The sequence below is a fragment of the Trichomonas vaginalis genome, chromosome VI (genome assembly GCF_026262505.1).
Source record: "Trichomonas vaginalis G3 chromosome VI, whole genome shotgun sequence".
Lineage (NCBI taxonomy): Eukaryota > Parabasalia > Trichomonadida > Trichomonadidae > Trichomonas > Trichomonas vaginalis.
The window spans coordinates 9,571,650-9,586,326 of NC_067208.1; the positions used below are offsets into that span (position 1 = coordinate 9,571,650).

General features: G+C 34.0%; 8 protein-coding genes across 8 annotated transcripts, besides 1 other annotated feature; 7 read left to right on the plus strand and 1 right to left on the minus strand.

The window, feature by feature from the left end:
* Positions 1-14,677: part of a mobile genetic element that runs on past the window's edge.
* TVAGG3_0835000 (organellar and viral DNA polymerase type B) lies at positions 2,229-2,941 on the plus strand (the record flags this gene model as incomplete). The annotated part of the gene is made up of 1 exon (XM_051248622.1): positions 2,229-2,941. A coding segment is annotated over one exon (713 nt), but the record flags the coding sequence as incomplete, so codon positions are not given.
* On the plus strand, positions 4,583-4,993 carry TVAGG3_0835010 (ATP binding; the record flags this gene model as incomplete). The annotated part of the gene is made up of 1 exon (XM_051248623.1): positions 4,583-4,993. The coding sequence occupies one exon, from the start codon at positions 4,583-4,585 to the stop codon at positions 4,991-4,993; it is 411 nt and encodes a 136-aa protein (XP_051084098.1).
* Positions 6,548-7,276, plus strand: TVAGG3_0835020 (organellar and viral DNA polymerase type B; the record flags this gene model as incomplete). Its single annotated transcript, XM_001281871.2, has 1 exon — positions 6,548-7,276. The coding sequence occupies one exon, from the start codon at positions 6,548-6,550 to the stop codon at positions 7,274-7,276; it is 729 nt and encodes a 242-aa protein (XP_001281872.2).
* On the plus strand, positions 8,299-8,974 carry TVAGG3_0835030 (KilA, N-terminal/APSES-type HTH, DNA-binding family; the record flags this gene model as incomplete). The annotated part of the gene is made up of 1 exon (XM_051248624.1): positions 8,299-8,974. A coding segment is annotated over one exon (676 nt), but the record flags the coding sequence as incomplete, so codon positions are not given.
* TVAGG3_0835040 (uncharacterized protein) lies at positions 9,299-9,772 on the minus strand (the record flags this gene model as incomplete). The annotated part of the gene is made up of 1 exon (XM_051248625.1): positions 9,299-9,772. The coding sequence occupies one exon, from the start codon at positions 9,770-9,772 to the stop codon at positions 9,299-9,301; it is 474 nt and encodes a 157-aa protein (XP_051084100.1).
* TVAGG3_0835050 (organellar and viral DNA polymerase type B) lies at positions 9,862-10,195 on the plus strand (the record flags this gene model as incomplete). Its single annotated transcript, XM_051248626.1, has 1 exon — positions 9,862-10,195. A coding segment is annotated over one exon (334 nt), but the record flags the coding sequence as incomplete, so codon positions are not given.
* TVAGG3_0835060 (organellar and viral DNA polymerase type B) lies at positions 11,085-11,964 on the plus strand (the record flags this gene model as incomplete). Its single annotated transcript, XM_051248627.1, has 1 exon — positions 11,085-11,964. A coding segment is annotated over one exon (880 nt), but the record flags the coding sequence as incomplete, so codon positions are not given.
* Positions 12,468-13,668, plus strand: TVAGG3_0835070 (organellar and viral DNA polymerase type B; the record flags this gene model as incomplete). Its single annotated transcript, XM_051248628.1, has 1 exon — positions 12,468-13,668. A coding segment is annotated over one exon (1,201 nt), but the record flags the coding sequence as incomplete, so codon positions are not given.

Below are 14,677 nucleotides of genomic sequence, written 5' to 3' on the forward strand. Positions count from 1 at the left end.
GTTCTTAAATGAAGGCTTTTCACCTTTGAGAGCATAAACTCTATAACTTTCTGCATACTTTATGTTTGAACCTCCTGAGCCATCATTGACATAAATTTTTATAGGCTTCCACCCTTTGTTCATGTTCCTGCTTCTTCCCTTAGCTCTTTTGTTCAGTAGTTCTACATCTTTATACACAGCTCCTGTCTCAGTGAATTCAACAATATTTTCATTCGTTAGCTTTACATTCAAACCCTTGTCGAGTATATTGTTCATTTCATACATATAAAAGGTTTTTATTCTATATGAAATGAGAAGCAAATCCATCTTAGCTGGTGCCGTTAATGTTCCAATTGAACCAACATCAAATGTTGACTCACGAACGACAAACAATATTGTCATAAAGAACTATAGTTCAGAGTGTTTGAAAGAAAAAGAACCAGAGCTGAAATCCGTGAATTTAAACACAGCTTCAAACGCTAACGCTACATCAGATGTTAAGTTAGAGTATCCACCACTGGACCAAATTCTTTCAAGAGAAGCCAACGACAACCCTTACACAAATGTTCAAACAAATCCTTCAGATAACGTAGACCATTACCTTCTTCAGTTATACCAAACAATTTTACTCAAAGACGATAAGAAGCTTTTGACAAATCTTATAAGTAAGAACCAAATAATTCTAACAAAGGAGGACCTTGAAAATGTTATCTCACGAATAACAGGGAAACAATGTGTCATTGACTATCTCGACCCTGAAATCGAATGCTGTGGTCAAACTCCACTATTCATGAAAATAGGTAACATCCGCATCATTGAAACACCAGGAACTACAGGAGTTGAGTTTAAGTATAAATATTCGAACGAGTATACAAAACTTTCAACAGAATATAAACTTTGCTTGAAATATGTTTTAGTAAATTAAAGCAATTTGTAATATCTGTCCAAAACTTCTTCAACAGTATCGAACTCATCTTCATAATGCAAACCTAATCTTATTGACTTGGTGCAGTTTTCACTAACACAATATAGCGCTTTGCGCTCGGCGCCTTTGACGCCTTTTTCTGTTCTCTTGACTGCATAACTAACTCATTTGTTTCATCAAACAGCAACAACCAAAGTTCATGACCTAATACATAACATTCATACTTTATATTTTTAGCTCTGAGTTCTCTTGTAAGCTGTTGCATTTAATATTTTCTAAAAAGTCAACTTCAACAGTCATTCGCACTGGTGCCTTCAGTTCTACAGGCTCTCCTTGAAAGTCAACAAGTCTGAATTGCATGTCTTTCAAATTATGAGGACTAATGCGAACCCATTTACCTAAATGAGTTGCTATGACAGGAACGTTTGGAATGAACATTGAATTGACTGCATAACAGAAGGATTTATATTCTACTGAACCTTTACTATTAACTCCTGAAATACCTGTGACATTAGCTATTTTTGACTCAACGTACAAACAATTACCATAACATACGTATGGAACAGATTTCATCTCAATCGTTTTGTCAACACTTTTCAAAGGAAATGTCATATGGTATGCTCCCAAAGAAGTTGTACTCTATGACTCATTCTTGGTATCTTGAACTCTTTCTTGCTACTGAACTTCAATGTTCCCTCAGAAGAGAGTTCGACATCTATGTTGTCAATAGTTTCTTCATTTATGAGAGTATCTCTGACTCCAGCAATTTTATCTATTCTGTACTCGGCTCTGTTAGGAAATGTTAAAACTTCTTTTGTCATCTATTTCAACTCTATGAAATCTGTTTCATCTGTTATGACAAAAGTTGCGATAGTATTGAAGTCAACAACTCTGAAAGCAAGCGCTTCATTCTGAAGACCTAAGTTTGTTTGTAGCTTTACTGTCCCGTATTCGTTTGGGTCTGTACTTTGCAAATAGAACAACATTTTATTCTCATTAAAATATGACTATTGCTGCATATGCGTATGAAACAAATGAAGCAAGAAGAGCACATGAACTAGTAAACGAAAACTCAACTTTAACCATTGAAGGCAATGATTTAGTCATTGACGATGGAAAAACTAAAAAAGTCATTGATTTCGATACTTTTAACACTTATGACCCATTCATTACAACAAGCAAGGTTCCCATCATAAATGATGGAACGGTGCAATATATAAATTCTACAGTAGATGCCTCATTAGTGAAAGTATTAAATGTTCTCATTGAATTGTTAAAGAGCTTTCGATTTGACGACAACATTAAATGCCTAAAGAATTTAGTCATGAATGAGAAACAAATTCTCGGCGTTGCTGGTAGCAGTAATGATGTACACCTTATGACATTAGAATATTATAACGAACATAAAGATGAACTGAAAGGAGAGAAGGGTGACACCGGACCTCAAGGACCACAAGGAATACAAGGAATACAAGGAATACAAGGAATACAAGGACCTCAAGGCGAAAACGGTTTGGATGGAAAGGATGGAAAGGATGGAAAAACTGCTAAATCATGGATATGGGACCTTATAAATACTGGTTTAACAGCTGCTTCATATGGAGTTCTTCAATACCAAATCGGAAAGATATGGGCGGTACTTGGTGAAGAAGTTTTAAATGACGTTAAAAATGCTTTGAACTTCATTTCAAATGGTTCGGATACTATTAAAACTTTATCTGGTTGGATGCAAGAAACAAGGAGTCAAATAGATACTGTAAGACGTATAGCAAACAATGCACGTACGGGATTGGATACTTTACGACAAGCACAAAATACACTAAAGGAAGCAAATGATATTCTTGGCTCAGTATCAGACATGCATGAAGATTGGCTTAAAGGTATTGACAAATCTTTAAAAAATCACAGTCAGTCTATTGCTGACTACAAGAAAAGTATAGATTTTTTACATAGTGCTATGGACGTACATGATGGAAGCATAAGGAACTTACTTAATGCTAACAATAACTTACCAGGAACTATTAAAGCATTTATAAAGTCCTTTGTAAAACCCGGTGCTCTAACATTTAGGTCTTTGAGAGCAAGAGCATTGAAGTCAAGAGATGCAGAAACTCCAACAGAACCTACAGAAGGAACTGAAACAACAGAAACTCCAAAAGAACCACCAAAACCAACAGCTAATGAAATATTGTTCGAATATTTTCCAAGGTACTCTGTTCTCATTGCATACATTCAAGAAATACTTAAGAAAGCAGACTTGACTTTAGGAGATGATGAAAGTTCTGTATATCTTTCGTTCCAGTTTCAAATAGCAGAACTTTTGAGACAGATATGCTTAATGTATGACAACATCTCTGATTTCACAAGATATGATGACGACCATGACCCCGAACATGGTGAAGAAGAAGTTTTACAAACATCCATTAAGACAGGAAAGGTTTTAACTCAAAGTCTCATTATTGACACCAAAGATGGCGAAGTGGACGTTCTTCAAGAGCTGAAGAAAAATACTTCTTCGGGAGGTGGTGGTAGGCATGAACTTGAAATAAATGAGATAGAAGAGAAATTAGCCGAAAAAGCAGATAAAGAACATAAACACAATATCTCCGATATAAATGAACTTCAAGCTACATTAAATAGTAAAGCGGACAAAAATGAACTTGACGCAATGAACAAAGTTTTGAAATCTCATAAACACAACATCTCCGATATAAATGAACTTCAAGCTACATTAAATAGTAAAGCGGACAAGAACCATGTTCATTATATAACTTCAGACGAACAGATTATAACGGACTACCATGGATATTTAACACGAAGTGATGAAGCGAAGACAAAAAATGTTAATGAAAGAAGATATAAATACATTCGTGCTAAAGGTTATGACATAAGCTGTACTGTACAGTATGATGTAGCTAAAGCACCAGAAGCATTTGGTTATACCGGTGAAATTTATGCCTCTACTTTCAATGTTAACGGTGTATTAGTTGAACCAAGATTTATGTTAAGAGTTAAGGCAAAAATAACGTTTGAAGATGCTATTAAAAGTAAAGCTGACAAAGTTGAACTCGAAGCAACGAACAAAGTTTTGAAATCTCATAAACACAACATCTCCGATATAAATGAACTTCAAGCTACATTAGACAGTAAAGCTGACAAGAACCATACACATAAATCCTTCACTACTGTTAGAGCAGACGACATAATATTGAACTTTGACCTTGGTTCAAGTGCACCATTAGAAAATCCAAGTACAAGCGTAAAAGATACTCTTAACAGTTTAGATAAGAGTTGCAGGAACATTGAAAGTCATGCCAGAAACTTTGAAGCATATGAACTACCGCAATGTTAGATAAGAAAGCAGACAAAACTTATGTAGATGAAGAACTAACAAAGAAATTTTCGAAACCAGATACAATGACATTTACAACAGAAATTATAAATGGTGAACCAGCAACTCCATTTGAATTTGTTAGAGGTCTTCAACCAGATACTTTTGAATTTTTCTTGGATAATTCTATTGAACTAACATTACATTATAAAAGTGGAACAAATGCAACATTTCATCCGGGAGATACATTCCAAATGGTATTTAATGACATAAGTTCTTTAGAATATGTTTATAGAGTTATGAGCATATATGATTTAATATATCCTATAGGAGCTGTTTATACGTCTATGAATCCAATAAATCCAAACACTTTATTTGGTGGTAGATGGTATGAAATAGTTGACAGTTTTCCATTCTACACTAATACTCAGTCAATGAAGATGGGAGGTTCAAAGAAAATAGGTATTGAAAACCTTCCTTCACATATGCATAGGTTCAGTGGAAGAACATCTGTGGAAGGAAACCATTCACATTCAATAACAAAAAGAGGTTATACAAATCTTGCAGCGGGTTCGGATAGACAGGGAATGCATAGATATGATATCACAACTGACCCCAAAGATGTTAGCACAGGTATTTTCTGTGGAACTGCAGGAAATCATACACATGTTGTAGCTGGTATTACAGACCCAGCAGGTAATGGAAAAGATTATATGCCTCCTTATATAACAATGCACGCTTGGATACGAGTTGGTTAAAATCTTTAACTTTACATAAATGAGCTTGAAAGAAGTATTCGAACAACATCCATGGAGGTCATTTAAGAAATTCAATGAAGCTGCAAAGAGTTGGGGATTTACTAACAGAGCTGAAGTGAAAAGGTTCTTTGACAAAAATGTTGTACATCAAACAAAAATAAACCCTTACGACTACTTTTTACCAATTTACTCCAACACTCCTGACGCATACCAATTTGACACTCTCATTCAAAGCAGAAAAGGAGGACATAAACCATTCCTCATCTTCATAAATGTTAACACTCGTAAAGCATATGCATATCCAATGAAAAATAAAGGAACTCGTGAAGTGTTAAGAGTTTTACAAAAGTTTGTAGCAGAACATAACCCAAGTACTTTAACATCAGACCAAGACAGTGCATACCTCAGCAATGAAATCACAGAATTTCTCATTAAGCATAACATAACTCACTACACTACTGAAGACCATAACCATAACATACTCGGCATCATAAACCGCTTCATAAGAACGCTCAGAGATTTAAATCAAGAGCGAGACTTTACCGAAGAAACAATGAAACATTTTCTCGAAGTATATAATTCCTCAACACATTCTACAACAGGACATACACCAAATTCAATGACACAACAACAAGAAGAAAAGTATATACAAAAGAAACGAAGCCAAACACAAAATATCAGAAATTCAACACAATTTACCCTCATTCCTGGTACAAAAGTTCGTGTAGTTCTTGACGACAAACCGTTGACAAAGAAACGTTTAAGGTTAAGTAGAAACTATTATATCGTAGACTCTACACAAGGTAATGGATATCTTATAAAAGCTGCTGACGACTCCATAGCATTTTACCCTCGACATAAGTTAGTTGAAAGTAGTAATGGCAAACTTGCTGAAACCATTGACGAAGCAAAGCGAGGAGTGGTTATTGAAATACTTGGCTACAACATAAACGATGACACTTATAAAGTAAGATATGAAGGAGGTGTTGAAGATGTTATACCATCTAAGAACTTGAGAGAGTCAAAGCCAACACATCTGGGACCATTAGAGCGGGAGTACTGGAAAGACAAAAATATGCCAGAAAGAATAAGAAAATTCTTCTAAACTTTTTCATTAGATGTAAATCAGACATGAATGAGAACAGTCATGATATCATTAATGGTACCATTTATTTACACCAAAAAATAATGTTTATGTTAGAATGTTAGATCTAACACGTTTTCTAACCACTTTTCTAACATGGTCTAAAACTCTCGAAAATCATGAATTTTTGACATTTCCTTATGAAAGAAAAATAACGCTAATTTTTTTCTAAGAAAAATTTTTATCTTGTATGTAAAGATATGATTTCAACAATCGGCACAACAACAATTCAAACTACAGCACCAAACTCGTTAGTCATGAATCCAACATCTATGTTAGTAGAGATGAAAAGCTTCATTCCTTCTTCATATACTTTCGAAACAAAAATCCAGAAGATAAAGCAAGAACTTTTAACAAGTAATTTAGACTGTAGTGCGAAAGATGAAACAAATGAACAGTATCTTTATGAAATGCAGGACATTATTGACCATTTACCCAAATTGCCTGAAATCCAACAACAAAAACTAACTATTCCTGAATTCGACGAAATTGAAGTCAAAACAACTGACTCAGTAGAAATAAAGAAGTTCATACGTAAAGTAAATTATGAATTCCTTGGTTTTCATTGCAACCATAAAGTTATGGACAAAGATTGCGACATGGTTTATAAGAATGTTTCTGACATATATAAATCTGAAGAATTTAAGACCTACGATAACTTTGTTTCATTAGTTGCTGAATGTGTTTGGGAAATAAGAGATAAAGATAGAAGAGGCAAAGTATGGAACGAACAACTAAGACCCGCTATGTTTGAGATGAAGAGAGCAATTGACGCCTTAGTTGTTTTAGCAGGTCAAATTTCAATGTATAACGCAAAAATGAACCCGCAATGTTCAAAATGTAAGGCAGCGATGAGGAAATATAACTACTCCGTCAAAGAGATAGAAAGAATGAGAAACGACTATGCAGATTTAAAGAAAGAAGTAGAAAAGCCAGCAGAAGATAAAATGGACATGTTAGCATTTCTGAACAAAAATTATCCAACTGCTGACGATTTCCTTCTATCTGACGTCAAGAAGAAATATAAAGAAACCTTCGGCATTGTTAAAACATTCGATGTACTAAAAGAAGAAATAGAAGCTACAAAACTGTTTAAAGTCATGAACCATCGCAACATATACCATGTAAAACGCTTGTAAATAGTTATGTTAGAAAAGAGGTTAGAAAACGTGTTAGATCTAACATGCTAACATAAACATTATTTTTGCTGAATTCAGCACAAAATTCTGAGTAAAATGACATATGGCACGTGTCAAACCGTTGAGTTTTCACAAATTTTAAAAATTGCTGCGGAAAGTTCGTCAAAAAAGTGAAGGTTCCCGACGGTTTCAAACCGCCATACTTTACATGAAGATAGTTTACAATGTCAACTAAATATCATGTACGATAGAAACGGTTATGTAAAGTTTACATTTTGTAAAGTTTTGTCCTGATTCAGAACAAGTCTTGCACTTTTTAGTCAGTTTTTCTTGTAAAGTTCTCAAATTTGAGAACAATTGTCCTGATTCAAGACAAGTCTTGTATTTTTTCAGAACAAGTCTTGTATTTTTTCAAGACAAGTCTTGTATTTTTTCAAGACAAATCTTGTCCTGATTCAGAACAAGTCTTGTATTTTTTCAGAACAAGTCTTGTATTTTTTCAAGACAAATCTTGTCCTGATTCAGAACAAGTCTTGCACTTTTTCAGGAAATCCTATCGTCTAACTTTACAAATGTCACTTTTTCAACATGATTGCATTTTGGTCGGGAAACAACTTTCTCTCAATTTTGTCACTTTTTTCTATCGTCGTGTTTTGTCACTTTTCCCTCAGGGTGTGTGTCAGAAAATATCCAAAATCTTTATAGCCTCGTATCTCCTTCAATTCTTGACGGCTTGACATGTATGACACACCATTCAATTCAGAATTATGTGCTGAATCTTATGACCTTCATTTGTTCGTGACTTCTTTTCACATATGTAACCCTGAATTTTTAACATTTCTTTAACACAGAAAAATAAAGTTAGTTTTATTTTTATTTATTTTTTTATTTTGTATGTAAGGACAGATATGTCAACAACAGAGAACACAACAACTGCTATCGTTCATGAAGCCATAAATGAAGAATACGAGTGGGTTCAGTTTAACAAACAACTCCGTCTCATTCGTTCGGTCAAAGACGATATGTACCAAATGCAAAGTATTTTGACAGCATGTTTTGCTCCAGACACTAAACACGCAGACGACTGGTTCAAAAACCAAAGCACACAAGAACTTTTGAGTGAAATTTCTCTAGACCGACTTTTTTCGGTCTTGCATAAAACACATGAAAATCGTAAAAATTTGCCAATAAATTTAAGAGGTTATTATGTTCATAGACTTTTAGTAAATGCAGTTGCAATGTGGGCTTCTCCTCGTTATGCATGGCATGTTTACAGACTTCTTGACGAAATTCATAGACAAGAACGTGGAGAGATGGAAAAGAAACTTCAAGCAAAAGATGAAGTCATTGAATCCAAAGACAAAAGCATACAGAAAAGAATACCACGTTCGGTACCAAAAGGAAAGGAAAAGAGTTATAAGTATATGATATATACTGAAGAGTTGGAGAAAGAAGAAGATAGAGATATGGTTATGTTGCATTTAGTCAGAAGAAACAACAAAAGCTTTTATGACCTTGCTAAGATTTACAAATCTGACAGAAACTGGTTCTATCGTGAAAACTTACCGATTTCAATGACACCGAATGAGCAAATAAAGGAAATTGTCAAAAATACTCTTCCTCAAACACACTATGACATCAAAGGTTGCACAATACTTACATTCAAAGAAGACTTAACATTACTGAAGGAAAAAATAACAGAATATTTCGATAACTTCAAAGAGGAAGAATAAAAAAATCTAAGCTAATTTTATTTTTTTTATAAAATTTTATCTCATATGAAAGAACATGAATTTAGAATATTCGGAACTCATGACAGAAGAAGAGAACGAACAACATGTAAAAGATTATGCAAAATTTCTGAAGACATACAAAGCATTTAAACAATATCTAAATGCTTCTAAAGATTATGCAAAATTTCTGAAGGTATATAAAGCTTATGAAAAAGCGTATGAAAAGTTTATACATTGGGGAATTGTTGTAAAATATCGATATGAAGACTAACCAAAAATATATTTTTGCTTAAATGACGTCAGGGTCAATTTCTTCAACCATTTCACTTCCTTCGTCAATGTCAATAGAAGCTTCTTCAACCTTTGGTAAGAACTTTTGTATAACATCTTTGTTCGTTATTGTTTTCAGAGATGAAGAATAATATTTCACATTTGTTTCACCCTTCTTATATTCTTTCTGTTCGGAAAGATTCATAGCAATACTGAAGAAGTCAATGTTGGAGTTCTTTATAATAGTATAATGAGTATCTTTGACATTCACGAAGAAACCCTTTTGTTTCAAAACTACTGCTAACTCTTGTGAAGTATAACGTTTGCGGTCAATGACAATAGCTAATGGTCTGACATACTGACCAAACTTAGATTCTTTCACAAACTTCTTGTTAAAGATAACATTGACGTTTGAAGCATTATTGAACTCATTCTTGATGACAGTAGCGAGAGCATTGTATGAAAAGAACTTGCAATCTTGCATGTGTTTCATTAAAATAAAAATATTAAATTATTTTGAAAAATAACTTAAAAAAATCTAATCTAATTTTTTCAAAAATATTTTTTTATTTCCTACTAAAGATGTATCGGAAGTTGTCTAAGTTAGAACACTCGGAAATAAAACAACTTCTTACAGAAGCTAATATAGATGTTGCAAAGCATTACACAACAAACAAAAAGGCACTCGCTGACATCCTCAATGACTATAATGGTGAAATAACTTATGATAGAATTCATGAGTTCATAAAGCCGCAACGCGGCGAGGACGAAGTCCATGCAAGAGCATTTCCTTTAAATGACGTTGCTATTGACTTATATCATAGACGTTCAATACCTCATGAAGTAAGAAGAGAAATGTTTGACATAACAAATGCAAACGTTGGTCATACTCGTAAAGCTCTTTCACATGACGTTCGTCAAGAGATGTTTGACATAACAAATGCAAACGTTGGTGAAACAAGAAGAGCTGTACCACATGAAGTAAGAAGAGAAATGTTTGACATAACAAATGCAAACGTTGGTGAAACACGAAAGAGAGATGACACACTGAAACAACAGAGAAGAGAGATGTTTAAAAGTGCTATAGAACAAGTTCGCAAAGCTAATAATGTCATTCGTTCCATTGACGACAAACCAAAAGAAGGTGAGAGATGGTTAAAGAAAGATGAAGAAAATAGGAAGAGGAATGTGAAGTCAGGCAATAGACTCATTGACTTTAACATCGAAGCTTTAGATGAACCAAACAGAGACTACTTACACAAACATTTCGGTAAGGTTTTCATGAGACTCTTAGAGAAAATTAAAATAAACTCCCAACAGAGATGGATGGTATGTTATAAACTTGGTGGAAAGTATGAATGTTCTACGTTAAACCTCAATAATATTGGAACATTACTACATCAGCTCTTGAAGGAGAACTTTATATCAGAGATAGAAGCAAATGCTGCAGGTATTGTTGAAATGCACTATGACTTCTTCTTGACAAACATAAAGAATCTTACGAAATAAAGATGTATGATTTAACAGAATATGAAGGCTTAACGATGTCAGATGTAAAGAAAGGCAAACCAAAAAAGAGACCATATAGAGATGAAAGCACACTGACAAATGACCAGAAAGCCATTTTGGAAGCTCTTAAGCAAACAGGAAACCCAGCACTTATAGAAAGCTTTTGGAAAGATAATGGTGAAAAGAAGTTTTATAAGAAGAGAAGCGGTCAGTTCTGGAAGTATCTTTGCACATTACCTATAAATCTTGAACGCTACCAAATCTTCAATGAACTGAACAAAAGAACTGCAACACTTATGACAGAAGATAACTGCTTCGTTTATGCTTGCATTCAGGCTGGAGTAAATGAAGAAACTATTGACCACATGAGAGAAGTCATTCGTGTTAGAGACTTTCCTCAAAGTAAAGTACAAGAAATTTCTGACGCAACAGGTATAGCATTTAATGTTACCATTGGTTACTTCAATGACTCAAGACATAATGAAATAAAGAGATACATACCAAAAGAATGTGAAACTGTTCGAACTATTGACTTACTTCTTGTTGAAGACCACTACATGCTAAATGAAAGACTTCCAATGACAACATATTTCATTCGAAACTATATAGAAATCTTGAAGGAGTGTGGTGGAATGAACATTGAAAAACAGATGAAAATATATACAAAGAGAGAAGATAAATATGTAGTTCGCATGGATAGAACTACACCGCTATGGGATGTTATGAAAACATTGTGGGAGTGCAAATATTTTGAACCTATTTCTTATGGAGAACTTTTCACATATACGACTGACTTATATAAACAGAACCTTGCACCATTTAAAGATTTGACATATGCTCCAAAGTATTGTGTACAACTGAAGAAGAAAGCAGAGTCAAAAGAAGTAAATAAAGCTAAATGTAAGTTCATACCTGAGCACGTTTTCTTTGCTGACTTTGAGTGTAGTACGGATGGCTTTCATAAAGCTTTTAACATCTGTTATGACAGTGAAGATGGTTCAGTTAGTGAAAGTATTTGGGGTCAAAACTGTGCAACAGAATTTTTGGAAAGACTTCCTGACAAGAGTTTAATATATTTCCATAACCTCAGTTATGACATAAACTTCATCTTAAGACACATGACAGAAGTGAAAGGAACTCCCATCATTAAAGGTTCACGAACAATGCAAATAACTGGTTTATATAAAGGAAGGGCAATTATTATAAAAGACTCTTACAGTGTTATAAATAAGAAGCTTAAACTATTTCCTGCTATGTTTAACTTACAAACAGGACCGAAAGAAGTATTTCCATATAACTACTACAGCAGTGTTTTGTTAGCAAATGACAACAGAACTGGTGTCATTTCTGAAGCATGTAAGTTTATCCATGATGCAGATACATTTATGAAGAACATAGATTCCATCAAAGGTTGCAGAATAGATGAAAACCACTTCGACTTAGAAAAATATAGCACGTTTTACTGCAAACAAGATGTAAGAATTTTAAGAGAAGGTTTTGTAAAGTTCCGCAATGACTTATTGAAAGAGTTTGATTTAAACGTTTATGACTACGTTAGTATTTGTTCTATTGCTAACAAATTGTTTGAGAACAGAGTATACTTCCCGAATGGAAATCTTTATGACCTCTCAAATAAACCAAGAGAATTTATTTCGAGATGCATTCAAGGTGGAAGATGTATGTTGTCAGATAACATGAAACAAAAGAGCAAAAAGAAACTCATTGCTGACTTCGACACTGTTTCATTATATCCTTCAGCTATAGCAAGACTTTATACTTTAGAAGGTATTCCAAAAGTATTGAAGGAAGAAATGTTAAGCACAGAGTATCTCATGAGACATTTATTCGATGACGACCAAAAGGAACCCATTGGTGAAAAGTTTATGTCTGGCTTCTTTGTTCTCATTAAGATAACAGAGATTGGTATACCCAGACACTTTCATTTAATAGTTTGCGACCCTGAACTAAATCCAGAACTTAACGTTCCAAGAAGTTCAAACACTTGCTGTCTCATGTATGTTGACCATATAACATTACAAGACCTCATAAAATATCAAGGTGTCAAATGTGAAGTGTTGCAAGGATACTATTACGATGGAAACAGAGATATGAGAATAAGAGATGAAGTAAAGAAGTTGTTTGAGTTAAGGTTAAAGTATAAGAAAGAAGAAAACCCCTTACAAGAAATTATAAAACTCATTCTGAACAGCATTTATGGCAAAACTATTCTATCTCCTATTGAGTCAAAAATAACCATAGTAGATGACAAAGATGCTATAAGATATGCTATAAGAAATTACAACCATATAGTGAAGTTCGAAGGTTTGGATGGTTCAGATAAAACTATTTTCAAGCTAACGAAAAGCATTTGCAGACACTTTAACTTCTGTCCACTTGGTGTTAATATTCTGTCTATGTCAAAACGTATTATGAATGAAGTATTCTGTACTGCAGAGGACATGGGACTTCAAATCTTTTACCAGGATACCGACAGTATGCACTTATATAATGAAGACATCCCAAAGCTTGCAGCAGAGTTTAAGAAGAGATATGGTCGCGAACTTATAGGAAAGAACCTTGGTCAATTTCATAGCGACTTTGCAGAAATAACACCTGGAAAACAAAGTTTAGCTTATAAAAGTATTTTCTGTGGAAAGAAGACCTACATAGACTTACTCACTAACGATTTAAATGAAGTTGCATTTCACTGCAGAATGAAAGGCGTGAAGCAAGATGTTATTGCTTTAACCGCTAATGAAATGTTTCCTGAAGCTATACAATGCTATTACAATGAAGATAAGAACATTCACATACCTGTTGGAACATATGACAAAGACTCTGAGTTCAGTTTAATGAAACTTTACAAAGCACTTCATGATGGTCAAGAGATTGCATTCGACTTATGTAAGTCATTCAACCTTGCTTTGCTGAAAAGTTCAACTTTTCAATAACGACTAAAACAAGCTTTATTCGTAAGTTGAAGTTCTGAGGTCATTTATTTTTGTCAGCAATGAGGTCATTCGTGATAAAAATAAAGCTAGCGTAGATTTTACAATACTGCGATGGTAGAGTTTAAGAGTTGTGCTTCAATGTAGAGACAGTCCTTCCCATCTGGAGGCAAGAACACTGGACATTTATGGTCATGAGTGGAGTACATGTCTATCCAAAACTCACGATTGAAGCCAGTTAATTTATAGTATTTAGGGTTAGGAAGTGGTGAAGTTCTTGTATGACCAATGAACTCATTTTCAACGCCTTTGGCTATATTAAGAGTAAAGTATTGCTTGCTTTCTATCCAAATGCCAGGTGTTACAATCTTTGAAAATTCATTTTTCCTCGGAAGCATTGCATCATAATTGAAAACATTCTTAAAATCATCACTTGGCTCGGAGATTTGAAATCTTATACGTTAATGGATTTTCTTTCTTTTTAGCGACTTCATTGAATGGTGAGAATACAATGAATTGACAGTCATGAGTTCCATCTTCATTTTCATTAAATTCATAATGAAAGTCTATAAGTTGTGGCTGACTACCTTCTTCTTTCAGTTGTGCAAGAAACTCACGTAAAGGCTGTAAAGTTTGTACTTCAATGTTGAACTTTTTCTCGAACAATCTCATTAAATGAAATCATACATTGTTGCAATGTTGTATCGTCTTTAAAGTATTTGTATATGTGAATGTTTTGGGCGCTTAAAGACTGTTCGTCCATTTTCTATCTCGACTTGAAGTATAAAGTCAACCTTTCTGAAAGCACGTGTTATATACATAGATGTTATGCCAATGTACTTCTCTTCATTTATGTTCACAATCCAGTCTGTTGGAAACTTAAACGTTACTCTGTTCCCCTTTATTTTTGACGTCAGGGTTTTCACTACTGAACGCAACAG